The sequence below is a fragment of the Myodes glareolus genome, chromosome 4, assembly GCF_982192425.1.
Source record: "Myodes glareolus chromosome 4, mMyoGla1.1, whole genome shotgun sequence".
In the NCBI taxonomy this organism is placed as follows: domain Eukaryota; kingdom Metazoa; phylum Chordata; class Mammalia; order Rodentia; family Cricetidae; genus Myodes; species Myodes glareolus.
Window position 1 is genome coordinate 4,201,078 of NC_142029.1, and position 18,240 is coordinate 4,219,317.

At 48.2% G+C, this 18,240-nt stretch overlaps 1 protein-coding gene, 1 long non-coding RNA gene and 3 other non-coding genes across 5 annotated transcripts; 1 reads left to right on the forward strand and 4 right to left on the reverse strand.

The window, feature by feature from the left end:
- The first annotated feature begins 1,981 nt into the window (after positions 1 to 1,981).
- LOC146894526 (uncharacterized) lies at positions 1,982 to 5,762 on the forward strand. The gene is made up of 2 exons (XR_015001518.2): positions 1,982 to 3,158; positions 3,495 to 5,762. It is a non-coding gene; the product is annotated as an uncharacterized LOC146894526 (long non-coding RNA).
- Positions 5,763 to 12,636: 6,874 nt separating this feature from the next.
- On the reverse strand, positions 12,637 to 16,678 carry Rpsa (ribosomal protein SA). Its single transcript, XM_087905145.1, has 6 exons — positions 16,585 to 16,678; positions 15,837 to 16,003; positions 14,926 to 15,044; positions 13,548 to 13,793; positions 13,043 to 13,171; positions 12,637 to 12,950 (listed from the first exon to the last, which is right to left on the reverse strand). Exons 2-6 carry the CDS (start codon positions 15,967 to 15,969, stop codon positions 12,690 to 12,692), a joined length of 888 nt encoding a protein of 295 aa, XP_087761271.1. The 5' UTR covers positions 15,970 to 16,003; positions 16,585 to 16,678; the 3' UTR covers positions 12,637 to 12,689.
- LOC148122193 (small nucleolar RNA SNORA62/SNORA6 family) lies at positions 13,361 to 13,505 on the reverse strand. Its single transcript, XR_015737778.1, has one exon. It is a non-coding gene; the product is annotated as a small nucleolar RNA SNORA62/SNORA6 family (small nucleolar RNA).
- LOC125393807 (small nucleolar RNA SNORA73 family) lies at positions 14,663 to 14,864 on the reverse strand. The gene has a single exon (XR_007229960.1). It is a non-coding gene; the product is annotated as a small nucleolar RNA SNORA73 family (small nucleolar RNA).
- Positions 15,234 to 15,387, reverse strand: LOC125393808 (small nucleolar RNA SNORA62/SNORA6 family). Its single transcript, XR_007229961.1, has one exon. It is a non-coding gene; the product is annotated as a small nucleolar RNA SNORA62/SNORA6 family (small nucleolar RNA).
- Positions 16,679 to 18,240: the final 1,562 nt, after the last annotated feature.

Below are 18,240 nucleotides of genomic sequence, written 5' to 3' on the forward strand. Positions count from 1 at the left end.
CCCCTGGTGGCCATGCTGAGTCAGTATCAACAGCTCCATTCCAGCGGCTCTTCCTGGATTGCCCCTGCAACTTCCTCATGGCCTCTGAAGGCTGTGGCATTAACCAACACAGTTTCCAGATCCCACCAGGTCCACAGCAGAAGACTGCCATGCTGACAGAGATAAGGAACTACCCAGAATCTGGATCAAGTCCATTTTGTTGGGTCCAGGGAGTCGTGCAAAGATGAGAACACCATCAAGTCTAATAAATCAGAAGCAAACTTTATTCCAAAAACCAGATCCTAGGAAAACCAGAAGCAAACTTAAAAAATAAAAAATGAAAATAAAAAAACACCACGGTGCACAGAAGCTTATCAGCTAGCTGAGACCACAGCCAGAGATGGTGTTTGTTAGGCTGTGGCCAAAGACCAGTTTTTGAACCCACTTTTTATAGTAGGGGCACCAAGCTTTAGCTCTGAACAAAGGAATTTTTACAACCTTGTCCTGACCCCGTGGGTCAGTTAACATAAACCCTAAGGAGGGGAGTGAGTTCTAACGTCAGTGGGTAATTAGGCAGCTATCATGAAATATGTTTTAGAGGAGATTACAGCAAAAGTCACTAATTGCAAGAAAACAGATGTCTTTAGCAATTAGTCAGAAAGGGGACTGCTAGTAATACCAGAAGGTTAATAAATTAAGATTAACTGGTTCCTTTTTTAAAAAAAAATCTAGACAGGCATGACAGCACACACCTTTCATACCAATATGTGGGAGGCAGAGGCAGGTGATTTCTGAGTTTGAGGTCAGCTTGGTCTATAGAGCAAGTTCCAGGACAGTGAGGGCTACACAGAGAAACCCTGTCTCAAAAAAAAAAAATCCAGACACAATGGTCCAGTCCACACTTGCAATCCTAGCACTGGGGAGGTAGAACAGCAGGATCCCTAGAGATTGTCAGTCTAGCTAACCTATTTGAGAAATCTGGACCACCTAGACCAGTGGTTCTCAACCTTCCTAATGCTGCAGCCCTTTAATACAGTTCCTCATTTTGTGGTGACCCCAACCATAAAATTATTTCCGTTGCTACTTCATAACTGTAATTTTGCTACTGTTATGAATTATAATATAGATATCTGTGCTTTCTGATGGTCTTAGGCTACCCTGTGAGAGGGTTGTTTAGCCCCCAAAGGAATTTTGACCAACAAATCGAACTGTTGAGAACCACTGACCTAGAGACAGTGGTTGGCACCAAAGCAATGACACTTGGGGTTGTCCTCTAACCTCTGTGCATGCACTTCACACCCTGCTGGGTGACTCTCTACAGCTGTGATGGTCACTTCACACCCTGCTGGGCGACTCTCTAGAGCTACAATGGTCACTTCACACCCTGCTGGGTGACGCTCTATAGATATGATGGTCACTCACACCCTGCTGGGTGACGCTCTATAGATACGATGGTCACTCACACCCTGCTGCAGGCAGCAGCTTTGGTGCTGCATCTGTTGGGCTAGAATGACCGGAATCTTATCTGACCACCCCTCAGAGCTTCTCAGGGGAAGATCAAATCTGAAGGTGGTCACAAACACCTCTTAAATTTTAATTTTAGTGTCAAGAATGAAGCTGATAAAATAAAAAAAATAATACAGAGAAAGTAAATTTTAATAAAATTTTGTTTTATTAAAAATGAAGTAAAGGTGGTAGTTGAACTATTTAAATTGATGTAAAGAAATATTAACACTCATGCCTCAAAGCCAGACCAGTTTCTAAGGTGTAAGTTTTAAGCCCGCTTCTTCATCGAATGCAACGTACATCTGGAAGCCTGCTCCTTCCTCAGAGACACTTCTGAAGATGTGAGTGGTGCTCCCAGGCGCAGGGCTCTTAGAGGGGGCGCCCCTAGTACAGCTCACCCTCCCTCCTTCCTGGGTCCTCTGGCCACGTTCTGTTCTCCCCTTTTCTGGTCTTGTTTCCTTGGTCCTCAAACAGCCACAGCTACCTGTGGGCCTCTTTGCAGCTTCTGCCTCCCCTTTCCTCCCAGTTGTATCTCAGCGCCTCAGTTCGGCTCCAGATCCCTTCTTAGATTCCCCAGGAAAGTCCTGGGATTTACACCGTGTTGCCCTCAGCCACCGGATTCCTTGTCCAACCCAGGCTCTTCACTACACAGCCTGAACTCCAGGAAGGTTTCTGGGCCCAAGCGCCAGACCAGTCTCATAGGCTAAGATCCAGCAGGCACCTTGTGGGGAGCAGGCGCAGTTGAGGACCTGGGGCAGTGGGGTGGGGGGCTGCTGGAGAGAAGCTTCGGGGTCCTTGAAGTCAATGAGGGACCACAATGGACTGTTTTGGAAAGCGTTGCATTTCCTAGGGAACACTAGGGACAGGGTGGAGGCTGTTGAAGTTGACTGGGGCCATTTATGTTAACTAGGGACTGTTGGAGTCAGGCTGAGGTCTGAGTTGACTGTAGGCGGTTGGAGACTGGTTGGTGACCGTTGGGAACAAAGGGGTGTGGCTAAGAACTGACTCCTGACTCCGGACCCTTGGGGACAAGTGGAGGGTATTTGGATACAGCTGGAGACTATCAGAAACTAACCCGTGACTGCTGGGACTGTCGGGGGTTGGCAGGTGATCATTAGAGACAGGTTATAAACAGTTAGGACCAATTTGGAGACATTGGGAGCTTGCTATGTTGGGGCCAGTAAGAATGCGTGGAAGCCGGAGGGAGGTAAAGCGGCTGCCTTGGTTGGATCATTCACGACCCCTGAAGCCAGAAGGTGGGAGCCAAGGAGCAGGCACAGTGGAGACAGACACCCAACAAAGAGTCCTGCCCCGGTGGCCTCTACCCGACCTGGAACCTCGTGGGTTGAGGAAGAATCCAACTTCTCGCCCAACTGGGGAGCCTGGGCTGATGGGCGAGAGCATCCAGGGCACAGAGAGGCAGGCCTGGAACCCAGCAAAGCCTGCCCTGCATGGGGCTCGGCTGATCCCCAAGTCCCAGAGCTCGTCTGCGCAGATTCAGGAGGGCCCTGTGAGTGGGCTGCCGCATTCACAGGAGAAGCATGGGGTCTTTGGTTGGACCGAGTCTCCTGTCGTACTGTGGATGTTTCCGGACCTGTGTGCGCACAGGCTACAGTATTAGAGGTCGTGGACAGGGCCGGATCACCTCTGAACACCAGCGAGTGGCGATTCAGGTAGCTTGGGTCAGCTGTGCGCCTTGTTCCCCTGTGCAGGCCTAGGCCAGTGCTGTTCCATGTCAGGGATGTGTGTGTACACGAGTTTCAGGTGAGCGTGTGGGTGTGTGCACGTGTTTGTGTGTACACTAAGCATGTGTGCTAGCGCTGGCTGAGGCAAGTAGAGGGCGTCAGATTCCCTGGAGCTGGAGCTGGTCGGATGTGGGTACTGGGAACCGAATCATGGCCTCCGTAAGAGCAGCAAGTGCTCTTAACCACTGAGCCATCTCCCCAGCCCCAGAAAGCTCCCTTTCATCACATGGCCGAGCCTTTCAGAATGCTGTTTTTGTTCCCTAGGTTGCAGAGCGGCTCGTGATCTTCTGTGTCTACACTCCTGGGTGGACTCTCAGATCCTGATGTGGGGCTTGACTCGAAACCACCCCCAAAACACCAGAGGTGCCACCAGCAGTCACACAGTTCCCAACCAAGCTGCCTTCTGCCTCCAGCCCTGTAGCCCACCCGAGGACCGCTAAGCCCGAAGGTGTCTGAGCTAAGAGTTGATGTCAGGGAGATCCTTGACACCCATTTGAGCCACACCTGGTTCAAATCTCTGCTCTTCCTTCCCACCCCGTCTTCTCTCACCTACGCATACTGTGAGGACGGAGGCTGGAGGAGGCCCCGGGAGATTTCTAAAGAAGCCGTCCAACTTTTAAGAGGAATTTTAAAAAAAATGTATTGTGGAGTACATGTGAGGAGAACAGAGGACAGCTTGCAGGGATCCGGTCTCTCCTCCCACCACATATACAGTCCCGAGGATGGCACTCAGGATTCCAGGCTTGAGGACGTGTGGCTGAGCCACCTCACTGGCCCAGTTAAGAGTCACTCTTTGGGAGAGCATGAGAGACTTTTGCTTTGTCGTGTCCTCCCCCCACACACACACACTCTCTCTCTCTCCCCCCCCTTCTTTCCCATCCGCAGGTATCACTCCAGGCCTTTGCCCTAAGAAGGCCATGGGAGCCTGGAGCCGTCAGGACTCAGAGGGCCAACTTTCTCTCTGACCCTCACCCTCATGACCACAGCTGCAGAAGGAAGGCTGTGGGAAGTGGCCCTCCCATGTCTGACTGCAGGAAGGAATGTGACGGGTCATCAAGCTTCCACAAGTTCCGTGCCCACAATGCTGCCCCTGGCTTGCTTTCTGCATGGAGAAGGCTCAGAACTCATGGCTGAAAGAGAATAAATCCAGGCCCCTCGGCACCCTTTGCCTGCCCCTCCCCCCACTTCTTAGAAAGTGAACTCCTAGGGAAGGGACTCAGCCCGCAGCTCCCTGCCTTTCCTTTCCCAATCCTGGTGAAGGGGGGTGTGTGAGCAGAAACCCACCAGTTCCATGTTTATCACCAACTCATGAGAACCAAGCTATTTCATTCCTCCAAATTTTTTATCTTTGCCTAGCAATGACTTGGGCCTTAAGATTTCCTGACATTTGAAGTCTCTCTACTCCGTTTTTATGGGACCGTCACCCACGAACAGATAATTTTTATATTTTACCCAACAGCCCCAAGCTCAAAGGCACAGGAGGAAGTGGGCTCTGGGTTTGGGGAGGGTGCTGCTGTGTGTCTTGAGAAGTAAGGAGAAGGCTGGCTGCCCTGTTTGCTGGCCAAATGCACCCTGTGGCTGACATGTTAGTGATGGCCTTTCTCCTTGAACCTCAGGTAGATCCCAGGACAGAAGCTATGAAGGGTCCAGGGTCAGACTCAGCAGTAGCTTTTCTTTGTTCTCTAGCTTTTTATACATTTTTCAATTTCCCAAGTGTTGTTCACTGCTCAATTACAGCACTGTGTTAAACAGCCATTGCTGTTTGCCTAATTGAAATACCAAACATGGGAAAGCCTGGCTAGGCTTGCTTCCTGACAGTGAGGTTTGCAGCTGGTTGAAATCAGTTCATCCTCCATTCACTCTGGTCCTTTGCATAGAGGATCATCAAACTCTACCCAGATGTCAGTTGCCCTGCTTGAGGGAGTCTGAGGTCTGCCCTGGGCTGGAAAGTGAATGCAGGAAGAACTGCCCCAGGATCTCCCTCCCCACCCCAGGAGCTCCCTCCCCACCCCAGGAGCTCCCTCCCCACCCCAGGAGCTCCCTCCCCACCCCAGGAGCTTCCTTACTACCGAAGTCAGCTTTCCTCCATAAAAGACTATTTCCTCCCCTCTGCCTTCTACCCATCATTTTCTCATTCTCCCCTCAGAGTTTTTTCAAGATTTACTTATGTCTTCATGTATTTCGTGTATACGAATTCTCTGTCTTCATGTACACCCAAAGACGGAATCTGATCCTGGTGGAGGAGGTTCTTCTGTTCATGTGTTGCTTTCATTGGGTAATGAATAAAGAAACTGCTTTGGGCCTGATAGGGCAGAACTTACATAGGCGGAGAGTACAGAACTGAATGCTGGGAGGAAGAAAGCAGTCAGGGAGAATCCATGGATCCTCTGCCTCAGACAGATGCCGATTAGAATATTGCCAGTAAGCCACAGGCACGTGCGATACACAGATTAATGGAGATGGGTTAAACTAATATGTAAGAGTTAGCCAATAAGAAGTTAAAGCTAATGGTCAAGCAGTAATTTAATTTTACAGTTTCTGTGTGGTTATTTCGGGGCTAAGCAAGCCGGGCAGCCGGAAAAAACAAGTGGGCCCTCTTCCCTTGCAACATGATCCCATTAGAGATGATTGTGAGTCACCATATTGTTGCTGGGAACTGAACTCAGGACCTCTGGAAGAGCAGTCGAGTGCTCCTAACCGCTGAGCATCCCCCACCCCCAGAGTTCTTAATTGTTATGTGCTCCCTGTTAGGAATATTATGTTAAGGCATGTTACTTTTGTGTTGCATTTTTTTTTAAACTCTGTGGTGTTGATTCTTTGTCTAGAACACCTGATGGTCTAATAGATCTGAACAGCCAATAGTGGGGCAGGAGAGAGGACAGGTGTAGCTGGCAGGCAGAGAAGATAAATAGGAGAAAACTGGGAGAAGAGGTTCAGAATAGTCTGAAAAGGAGGAGGACATCAGGGGCAGCCACCCAGCTACACAGCAATCCACAGCGTAAGAGTAAGATTTACAGGAGTAAGAGAAAGGGAAAAACACAGAGGCCAAAGGGTAGACAGGACAAATTAAGAAAATCAGGCAAGAAACAAACCAAGCTAAGGATGCACGTTTACAAATGAGACACCAGGTGTGATCCATTTGGGAGCTGGGTGGTGGCACCCCCCCCCCCAAAAAAAAAGAGTCCAAAGAGCATAGCATCCTACTACAGCTCTGAACAGGAGCAGCTTGGCCATTCTGTCACAGTCTACTAGCTAAGTCTTAGGAATATGGGTGAACAGAAATCCCTACACTCTTGCGGAATATCTGTACACTGTGTGAAGATGTGCAGTGTGTGATAAAGAAACAAACCTAGGCTACAGGCCAAGCTTTTATAATTAATATGATGTGGGAGGTCCTTCTGTATTCTGTTACTTTTATTGGTTGATGAATAAAGCTGATTTGGTCAATGGCTTAGCAGGGTAAAGCCAGGAGGGAAATCCAAACAGATATATAGAGTAGATGGGGTCAGGAAGACGCCAACCAGCTGACAAAGGAGACAGGTGCCAGAACCTTACTGGTAGACCACAGTCTTTTGGTTGATACATAGAATAATAGAAATGGATTAATTTAAGGTATAAGAGCTAGCTAAGAAAATGCCTGAACTATTGGCCAGTGTTGTAAATTAATATAGTTTCTGTGTGATTATTTGAGTTTGGGCGACCGGGAAACAAACGTGCAGTCTCCTGTTTACATTAATAAGAAGGCTCCATGTCATTATTTGGGAGCTGATGAAACAGAGAAAGACTTGTTACATTTGGAGCCCAAAGCATGGCATGGAAATCCACATAGGGCCTGAGAAAGCTGGGGAAAAGTTTCCTAGGAGGTGCGGGGCTTGCAGCCTACCCAGGTGTGGCTACCAAGCACTCAAAATAGGGTTTATGAGCAACAGGCAGTGCACTACTTGGTGGTAGGAAACGAGGTACAAGTGCCTACTGTAGCTGTAGCAGATAGGCATGTCAGGGCAGACATGAGGCTCCTCTCTCATCCACCCGAAGGGGCGGAGCCAGTCACCAGGCCATGTGCTAAACAGAGTCATGCAGCAACCACATGGTGACTCACAACCATTTGTAATGAGATCTGGTGCCCTCTTCTGGCCTGCAGGCATATGTGCAGACAGACCACTATATAAAATATATAAATCTTAAAAAGTCTGTTTCTAGAAAAACACACACATACACACACACACACACACACACAAACGTCCAGACACCAATGAAGACAAGTAGCCCAGGTGACCCAGCCTCTCAGAATGCCTCTGCTGCAGTTTCCTCAAAATCCTGCATCCAGAACAACTTCAAAGCTGCAAGCTGAAATGGTCCAGCCTCACACACCACTCCACCCAGACTTCAGATAAGCTCTACACTTTCCCATCACAGAGCCTAAGAAAAAATTACAATTAACTCTCCCAGGGCTTGACCATTAAGTGGTGGACAAGGAAGCTGGTGGTAGACATGGCCTACAAGGTCAGTCTGGGCTTCTTTTATTCTCTGGTTAGGTCTGCTTTTCTGTTCCAGATAGAAGCACCTTGTTTGCTTCTTCCAAGTATGGTGTGTGAAACAAACGGCACTTGCCACTCATTCCTCTAATAGAACAGAAGCAGACAATAAAGGTACTCAGATCCCTGCTGATCACGGGCAGTGGTCAGGCGGAACCTGGAAAAGTGGTAACTGCCAAGCTTTAATGTCTTTAAATGTCCCGTGTTTCAACGTCATTAAGCACAAAGATTCGCCTTTCATACATGTTTATAACAAAAACTTTGTAAATTGTTGAAATTAGGAAGCTAGGTAAGCTATTTGTAGCCACTTACTAACTCGTTCTAAAAGTTATATCATGGAGAAATGCTTGTTGTGAACTGAGGGCAGCAGTTGGTTGGCAATGTGTTGGATATGGGGTTAGTTGCTCTTGCTGAGGACACTGCCTGCTGGAGTTCACAGTACGAAGTGGTGGTAATACAGGCATCACGCCCGTTTCAACAGAGAACGTCTCTAGGGCTTTCCCACTCCAGCCCCTTCTTGTGCTCATAAAGAAGTTGACAGGAATGACTTGCCTCTGTGACTGAAGGCATCTACTGACATAGGTCAACTTGAGACAGTACAGTAAGTACACTTAAAAAAAAAAAAAAAAAACAAAAAAAACCCTTGCTGTCTTGGCCAGCAACTTAGTACTGCTTCCTGTGTACTAAGCAGGGTTAAGGCTGTGGACTGGGGACACCAGTTCTTGTGTGGCTTTCTCAACTGCTTAGGCTTCCTTCCTCACATAAAATGGTGTTAAGAAATATCCCAGGTCCAGACCAAGGACAGCATCTTTGTAGTCCTTCCTTAAAAGCCACATTGCAGCGCATCCACCACCCTATTAGTGAAGGGAACTAGGCTATAGCCATAAAGGGAGGAACAGAGATGCAGCAGCACCATCATGAGGGTAGACTAAAGTGAACATTTAAACAGTATTTTTTTTTTTTAAGATTTATTATATACAGTGTTTCACCTGCTTGTATGCCTGCAGGCCAGAAGAGGGAGTCAGATATTATAGATGCTTTTTGAGCCACCTTGTGGTTGCTGGGAATTGAACTCAGGACCTCTGAAAGAGCAGCCAGTGCTCTTAACCTGGCTGGAGTGCATCTCCAGCCCTGTCTTTGGTACAGATTTCTCCTCAGACTGTCATCCTGCCTTTTTGCTTTGTCTCCATGTATCCTCATCCTCTATTAAAAAAATACTCTCTATTCTTGGCCTAAACCCAAATTAGCACTTTAAGTATTTATATTTCAGAAACTGGAGAGGACAAAGGTTCGACTCCCAGCTCCCACAAGGCAGCTAGCTCCTAACTGTTCTAGGAATCTGACACCCTCACACAAGTGTACATATTTTTTTTCACTTGTCATTGGTGGAACACGCTTTTAATCCCAGCACTCAGATCTCGGAGTTTGAGGCCAGCTCGGTGTACAGAACGAGTTCCAGGACCCCCAGGGATACACAGAAAAACCCTGTATTGAGGGAAAAAAAAAAAAAAAAAACTAAGGAAAAAATTACATTTTCTTGCTATAATATAAACTGTTCCTGTAAAGAATAGGCCATTTGCCCTATTTTTGAACTCTTTGCAGATGGAAGCACTTCTTAGGGGCAATTTTCTGATGTAGTTATTTGGTCCAAAGTTGTGTGTGCCATGCAAGTAACCTTTGTTCACTTTCAGTGCTGCTTGGCATTTGACCGTTAGCTATCCTGTAGTGGGTTCCTGGCCAGTTTTGGCTTGTACCAATCTGTAGTCCCACCAGCAATTATTTTAAGAGATTCTGACTTTACCCAGCTTTCTCCTGTTTCCGGTAGATTTGCAATGGAATACATTCCTGAATGCCAGCTGAGCTAGACAGTAAGACTGCTCCTCCACGCCACCCACATCCCACGAGTTCCATATTGTCCTAGGGGTTAAAACACAAGACGCACACACACAGATACAGAGTTCCAGTCATCCTCAAGAAGAGAATGCCCCTTTACTCAACTAAATCCAGGGTTAAAATACCTTTGGCCCCAGTAAAGGAAAACTCCTCCCACCCAGAGGGGGCTGGGGAAACTGGCCTCTGTGGGAGTTTTTCCCCAGGCAGGTGGTCGAGGGTTTAAGGCAATGTCAGACAGGTTAGATGGGCCTTGGCGCCTGAGCTTCTTTGAGGCAGGTTGAGAAATTACCATTTTAAAGTAAAATAGATCCCTCAGGCTAATATACCAGGCTGTAGCAGAACCAAGGACGGAACTAGCAGGAAGCTTAGCTGGTTAGCGTAAACATTATTTGCATCCAGTATTTTGGCCTCAAGGATCAGGGAGGACAGGGTCCCACAAGTCCCCCTTTTATATAAAATATGATGACTATCACCTTGTCTTAGGTGGTGATGGCCAGGCAGACTCTTTACCCGTCGTGGAAAAAGTATTCCAGGTCAAAATACCTTTCTGTCTTAGGTCAGAATCTCCTCCATTCAATCCTTACCCGTCTTTGGTTACTAGTCATACATTGAGTCCAGCCAGATTATGCTGAAAGATATTTTGAGGCGAATGCCAAAAGGACTTGACCTGAGTAGTCCTGACTCCGGCTTCATGAGATCATGAATGCCATGCTCCAGCATATACAAGCATTCCCAAAGGAGATTGTGCTTTGGCACAATCCTGAAAACTCTGCTCAGAATAGAGCCCCTTTAAGTAAGGTCTCAATAGCACTGGTGTAAGGTCCCTGGAAAGCTAACTAGAATAAATGACAGCCAATTAGTAAATTTTGTATTTCAGGGACCATAAAAAAACAGTAATCCGGCAGGCTGGCTGGACTCAGCTAGCACGCCTGTTTTACAGGACAGTGCCCAGCTGCTGAAAAAAACTCAATCCTTCTGGGTTTTACCTCCATGTGATGTGAGGCATGGCTTTTTGGCCTATGCCTTGGTGTAAGTCAGGGAGTGTGGAGCTTACGGAGCCAGCAGGGCTGACCGACCACTAGTTTTCATCCTTTTCAACTGTGACTGGTGGTGGCAAGCACTTAGTTTTTTCAAGACACTTTGTGGTTCAGGCATTTGATTTTTTAACATAGCCCACAATAGGTCTGTAAAAACAGTACTTGGAACATAGCAGTATTTTATATCCACGGACCCAGGAGAATCAATTTCCTACTCCCGTTATACTCACTGCTCGCTTGTTTGATATCCAGGTAGCCCAAGCTGGCCTCCAAACACAGTCCTGCCTCAGTTCAAGCATTTGAATCACAGATTAGTCCACTGTATGCAGTTTCATTAAACCCCTCTCTAGTATGCTTTTTCCATACCTAAATTGCTAATTTTAGAAGTTTTGAAAAAATTTTTTACTGGATAGAATTGTTAATACCCCAATACAGAAACTTCAAGATTTTGATGGCAGCATTCCTCACACAGCTGTACAGACCACGTCAGGGAGACCTTTTGACCTTACTGAATGAAATAAAGTGTGTGCCTTTCTTTTCACCCACTTCCAAACTCCAGTTTTCCCTGTTCACTGCCATATCCTGGGGGCTTAAAATTCTTGGTCGGGGTCAAACGTAAAAATCTGAGATTCTTCAATCGCTAAGGGGCCATCCCTAAATCTCCCACACAGCTAGACAACTCATGTTTTGTGCAGGTCAGACACTCCTCCACTGAAGCTCACTCACCATGGGACAGGGAAGTTGGAGTCCACCTAAGTGCTTTTCCTTTTCAGCTTCCCAGTGCTGCAATTACAGACCACTACCACCCCACCACCAGGCCCACCACGATCTTCAGCTCAGGCTGACCTGGTCCAACAATTTCCTAATAGTCTCTAAGGGCAAAATTTATGTCTCACTTATTAATATTTAGTGAACTGCAGAAAATCTTCACATCAAAACTACAAAAGCAGAATCTGTAGCCAGCATTGCTCAAACTGATAGAACCAGTGCCAACCTTGGCTGTTGTGCGCACACATCCTAAGCCAGGCCCGGTGCCAGCTGTGAGCTACTGAGCTGCAGTCCTGACACAACCATCGACTGCACTTTACCCCAGCAAGGACCACAGGGAGAGAAAAGCTAAGGAGCAGGCTCCACGAGGATCAGTTCTGTTCCCACGACCCAGATCAGGAACATACAAACCCAGTACACTTTATGCCCTCCTCTAGTCGCCACGCTTTAAATACTGGGAGTTTAGTCAGGTGGTGCACACCTTTAATCCCAGTCCTTGGGAGGCAGAGTCAGCATCTCTGAGTTTGAGACCAGCCTGGTGTCTGAAGCAAGTTCCAGAACAGTCAAGGCTACAGAGAAACTCTGTCTTTCAAAAAATCAAAAATTAAGAACTGGGAGCTTAGACTTACTAGCGCCACAGCACAGATGACCTGACAGCAACAGGGAGGGTGCAGTTCTGCCCTCAAAACCACTCCAGCTGACAGGAAGTCACTCTTAATTCCCACAGTGCACAGCGTCAGCAGACTAGCCCATTCTGCTGCCAAAACTAGTGAGGCTAACTGCTTGGTATCAGTACCTCAGGGCCACTGGACAAGTTCTGTGCGGAAGTGTCAAACTGTTAAGTGTTAATTGTTACAGGACACAGAACCCAGTGGCACCAACCTTATATCTTCACCCCAGAAGAACTCTGTGCTTGAGGGAGCTAGAACAGGGACCCTGTATCAAAAACACCATACCTGATCTCACCTATGCAATTTCTACAGGCACCCAGCAGCTTGTTAAAGGCAACCTCTAATTTAAAGTAGAACGCTAATGTTCTCTAATTGTATTTACCCTCTCCTAAAACCTGTTCACAAAACAAAACCAGATCACTAATTTCCCCCATGCCCGTGAGTTCACTTCCATCACCTTTTACCCAGTGCCCATTAGACCCCGCAACAGCAACCCAGGCACTTGAGAGACAGCCTGTAGAAACTTTATTTTCCTTCCACCTTTTTTTCCTTTGCTTAGGACCACTCAGTGGTGGCTCCAACCCACTCGGTGGCCTGCGCTGTGGGAGCTGCTGACCAATCCTCAGTAGCTGGCTGGGCACTCCAGTCTTCAGTAGGGAACTGCTGGATGGGCACCGAGGGCACCTGCACACCCTCAGACCAGTCAGCCACCTCTGGCTGAGCAGCAGTGAACTCAGGAGCTGGTGCAGTCCATTCGCCCTGAAATTCCTCCTTGGTCACGGCCTTCTCAGCAGCAGCCTGTTCTTCCTTCTCAATCTAGTTGTTAAAAAGATCATAATGGACAAATTTAGCTTCACTGAACAGACCAAGGTGTCCCATTCACTTAGTGGCAACAGGCATTGCCTTACCTCCTCTGGGTCTCTGTAGAAGTAAAGATCAGGCATAACCTCCCATGGGTGCTCCCGGGAGATAGTGCCACGCATGCGGAGTACTTCCCGGGCCAGCATCCACCACATCAGGCCCACTGAGTGAGCTCCCTGGAAGAGTGAGAGAGAGCCATTAAAACACCTGGCCAACCACAAACACAAATCTGTCCCCACTTCCTCCTGGGCACAGGAACACATTGGTACAGACATACATGCAGGCATAACAATCCCCCCAAATTAATGAAAGCTCTAAAATCCATTGGAGAAACCCAGGCCTATATCATAGAGGTACACTGTCATGCTTGTAGCAAAGGTTACTATCAAGCTCCACTCACGGGACAGAGTGGGGGTTAGCGAAACCTTGCCCCTCATTTAGCACACTACCTACACTTGCGAGTTCATCGGCCTGGTTGTGACCTGACTCCAAGCTCTAACAATGTGCACAGAAACGAGAAAGGTTTCCCAGAGTGCTCGTCATAAACTCTACCTTGTTGTTGCAGGGGATGGCAATGTCCACGTAGCGCAGAGGTGAGTCTGTGTTACACAGGGCAATGGTGGGCAGGTTCACGTAAGACGCCTCTGTGAGGGGCTGGTGGTCAGCCCTGGGATCGGTCACCACCAGAAGCCGTGGCTCCCTGAAGGCTGCCTGGATCTGGTTAGTGAAGGTCCCTGGGGTGAAGCGGCCAGCGATTGGAGTGGCTCCAGTGGCGGCAGCGAACTTCAGCACCGCTCGCTTTAAGAGATCTTGAGTCAGTATTTTCAAGCATGGCTTCACTCTCCTCAGGCTAACTGCAACACCTGCACATCCCATCTCCTCATCTAAGAAGCAGGTCACATGACCCAAGTCCCGCAAAGGTCAGACAGGCCCGTAGCAAACACCTGTGGCTTCTGGCAAAATATATCACAAAATAGACAAGTGCAAATGTTCTCCCTCCTTTTCGTCTTACAGTTAATGTCTGAGTGGCTCATGTGCAATGCATACAAGCACGGCACCCATGCACACGGAGGCCGGGAGGTGCTGGAGTCTTTGGATTGGAGTTAGGGATGACTGAGTGCTGGCAACCAGACCCAGGGCCTCTGTAAGAACACTGGGTGTATCTCTGCCCTCACATGTGGGGACATACAGGGTCTCAACTGGGTAGCCTTGCTATTTTTAAGAGATCTGCCTGCCCCCTCACCCTGGAGATTTCTTGACTCCCTCCAGATGGTCTTTCTGCTCTATCCAAGTACCACAAACACTTCCCAGGGAGGAACAGTTACTAAACCATATTCTATCCTGTTCCACAACAGCTCTACTCTTCAGGAACCACACTCACAGGACCTTTACTGCAACATTCCAACAGAACACTTTGTCAGTATTTAACTCTCTCAAACCTTAAGATAAATTGAATATTCACCAACTCAGCCAGCATACAGGTAACAAAACTGTTAACTTTCTTAACAGGAAAGATACACTTCCTCATTTTTTACAATTGAAACAAAAGTTCGCAAATAACTTAAAAACCCTGAAGAACCTGCAGGAGCCTGTACAAGGATCAAGCGCAAAGGGAAAGGGAGGTATTTTGCGGCTGACATTATGCCCACCACTGAAGGCGGAGGGAGGACTGTTTCCTGCATGGTTTGTCTCCTCAGTCATCGTCCTCAGGACTCTGAGAAGCCGTAGGAATATGCAGGCGCAGGCACGAAGCCCAGCTTCATCTCCAACGTCGTGGAAAGGGACTGTACATCACGGGCAGTGCCTATGCTCCCCTAGGCCACTAGGACAGAGCCCAGGGAGAGTGACCTCCTGGGGTATCCACGTTGGATCTGCCTTTCTTTCTATGGATTACTGCCACGACCCAAAACTTGGCCTCTGTTCTACACACCTGCCCAGTGTTCCTGGAGGAGATGACGCTGACATCAGCAGGATTCTCAATGGCAACAATAGCCCGGGCTGCAAGCAACAGCTTCTCCCAGGTCCTCTTCAGATTGATGATATAGATGCCTACGTGAAGACAAGTGGACTGCTTTACCCCGGCACTCTGAAGGCCAGGCTGGCCGAGAGCTCAGACAACTAACCGACTGCCTCCCAAGTCTACCTGGCAACAAATGATGGTTAGGGATTGAGCCCAGTGCCCCGATGAATTTGCTAAGCTGGCCGAACAAACGGACACTCTGAAGGAAGGCAGACTATGGATGTGGCAGAGACCACTACCAAACTCCAGTCACAGAGGCTAGCTCTACTGGTGTTAGCGAAAATCCTGCCATCTGTTCATGTAGCACACTTCCGACACTCAGAAGTTCACCGGCCCAGGAGGCCTCCACCCTGAGCTTTAATAGTGTGCAGCTTCAGTTCCATGGGGTAATCCTCCATCATGTCCTCTACCCTTTGGACCACTGCCTGAACTTCTAATCCATCCTACCAATCCCTTACAACACTCGATTCTCCCTCAGGTGCCTAGTGAACGTAACACCCGTCCCTTTCTACAACCCATCCTGCCAATCTTCCTCCTCACATCTTGTGTATCCCCACTGCTCATTCCACTTCCCACTAAAACTACACAGTCGATCCCGATGACTCCGTCTGTGACATAGGGTGTATCGTAGGAAATAACATATCCTGCCATCCTCTCACGCGCCCGCCAGGATCTAACTCACACCCCAGCCAGCTGCGGCACTCCTCCAAACGACATACAGGCCAGTGTCCCAACAGAGCACTCAGTATCGGCACTGCCCCCAGCAGGGCAGTCGGAGACTTAAGAGAAATCGACCCGAGTTATCAAAGACGGTAACTGACCATCGCTTTTCCTTTTGTAGATGTACTGCTCCATCTGAAAGTCGAGGTTGGTGCCACCTAAGTGGGTTCCTGCAGCGAGGAATTTGAGGACATCCTCCTCCTTCATCTGCAGGACATCAAGGGCTCCGGACATTGTGTAAGTTTCCCTTTTAAGTTACGTCGGGAACCTAGAAGAGCAAAAATGTATGTTTTCCTACTCCTTTTCTGAGGCTAGGTCTCCATGTCGTCCGGGCTGTCCTAGCACTCAAATTCCCCCCGCCTCCAGAGAGAGGGGATTAAAGGCCTGAGCCTCCAGGCACGGCAAGCTAAGTGGATGGATTCGTACTCTATCCCTTTCAATTTCCTCGGCCACCTACCACACAAGTTCATCAGACCTTGTGGCAGAAAGAGAACACAGAAAAAATAGCCAATCGAAAGTTAGCGCTTCCACAGGCACACAGATATCAACGACTTGTGCAAAGGCAGCCATGTTTGGGGTGTTTCAGGTTTTTCGTAGCTCGAGACCGTGGCCGGCAGCTCCGGATCTGTCTCTACGCGCCTCACAAGCACTTTCCCAGCATGCGGCCGCCTAGGCCTGCAGCCCGGCGCGAGCGCCCGCCCCACCTCACGGGAGGCCACCACGTGGCGCCGCCGTCGGGAACGAAGACGCTCGCGTAGACTCGGCATCGGGGCGTCCGCGCCCATCCACGGAGCGGTAGGGTCGAGCCCGTAACGCCGGGCGGTACCGAGGACCCCACCAGAAACTCACCAAGAACAACGCCGTATGGACCCGTCCCGGGGCAGCGCGGAAAGGACCGGCGGCCGGAAATGACGTTCTTAAATACACCACAGTCAGCCAATAGCAAAGCATATTGAACTAAAGAGGGCAGAACTTTCCCTCCGGAAGAAGGCTTGCGGCGCACGCGCAAACTCAGCAAGCGAGCCCTCTACGTCCCCGCGGAGCGGAAGTTGAAAAGTCCCGCGCTAGCCTTGCTGCGATAGTTGCATACAGAGCGGGCCGGAAGTAGCTGGGAGACCGAGGGTTGTGACTCCGCGGTAAAGTGCGCTAGTCCTATTGGAAGGTTTGTGCAAACCAGGCCTGTGCACAGCAAGCACAACCTGGAGGATGTCACGTGGTCTCTGAAGGACGAATTACCAACGCGCAATCAACTCCGGGATGTTTTCTTGAAAGTATAAAGGACAAAACTATGCATAAAATTATTTTTGGTTCAAAGAGAAAAATGCAGTTAGTAAGCATATTCTGTTCAATAGAATGCCATGCAGTCGTTTAAGGATAAAATATGTCCTATGGGGGCTGAAGAGATGGCTCAGTAGCTAAGAGCATTACCTGTTCTTCCAAAGGTCCTGAGTTCAATTCCCAGCAACCACATGGTGGCTCACAACCATCTGTAATGATAACTGGTGCCCTCTTCTGGCCTGCAGACATACACACAGACAGAATATTGTATACATAATAAATAAATAAATATTTAAAAAAAATATGTCCTATCGTACACCTATAAAAATACAAATGTACGAAAGATGGCTATACAAATAAAAAGTAGACAGTCAGTAAAAAAGAAAACTGCTTTTGCTCACCCTCACAACCAGCCTTGAGCATGGGCGGTGTGACTGTTCCTATTTCTTTGACGCAAGTGAAGAACAGGCTTTAAGCCTGGGCCATCTGTGTCAGAGCTTATTAAACACCGGGGGACATACTCACCTACCCCTCTGTTCCTTGGAGAAATTAACGGTTCCTTCCTAAATTTGAGAACACCACCAAAAAATTGATGGGTTCCCAGTAGGATATTACAAACATGTTGGAGGTATGTGGAGAAATCTGGATGACAGGTTATCTCTTTTCTGTTTATTCTGCTGGGTGGTAGATCGCTTGCTTTACCTCACAAGGCTCTGGGTTTGTTCAGTTCCCAGAACTTCAGAGGAAAAACAGCTCCGACCTGAACATAGTGATACACACTTGTTAATCCTAACGCTCTGGAGGCTGGGGCAAGAGAGGCGAGAGGGTCATGGGTTTGAGGGTGTAGCAGTACCCAGTGTCCAAAAAAGAAAAGGTAAAACTAAATATTGAACTTACACCACAACAGGAATGTATCTCAAAATATTTTGGTAAGTAAAATGCAGAATATTCTAGAATCTATTATTAAATGATGTGTTCAAAAAGGCAAAATAATGGATAATGAGATGTGGGTTGGGAATGAGGATTAAGAGATTTTACAAGGGGAATATTCTAAATAAAATTTAGGATCATGGTTGCACCTCTTAGACAGTGTCTCAAAGTGGAGGGTGACTGAGCTCCCAATGATAACAGATGCGCACCCCACACTGGCTACAGTCTTTCCTTAGCTGTGCACCCCACACTGTTGCAGTCTTTCCTTAGGTGTGCACCCCACACTGGCTACGGTCT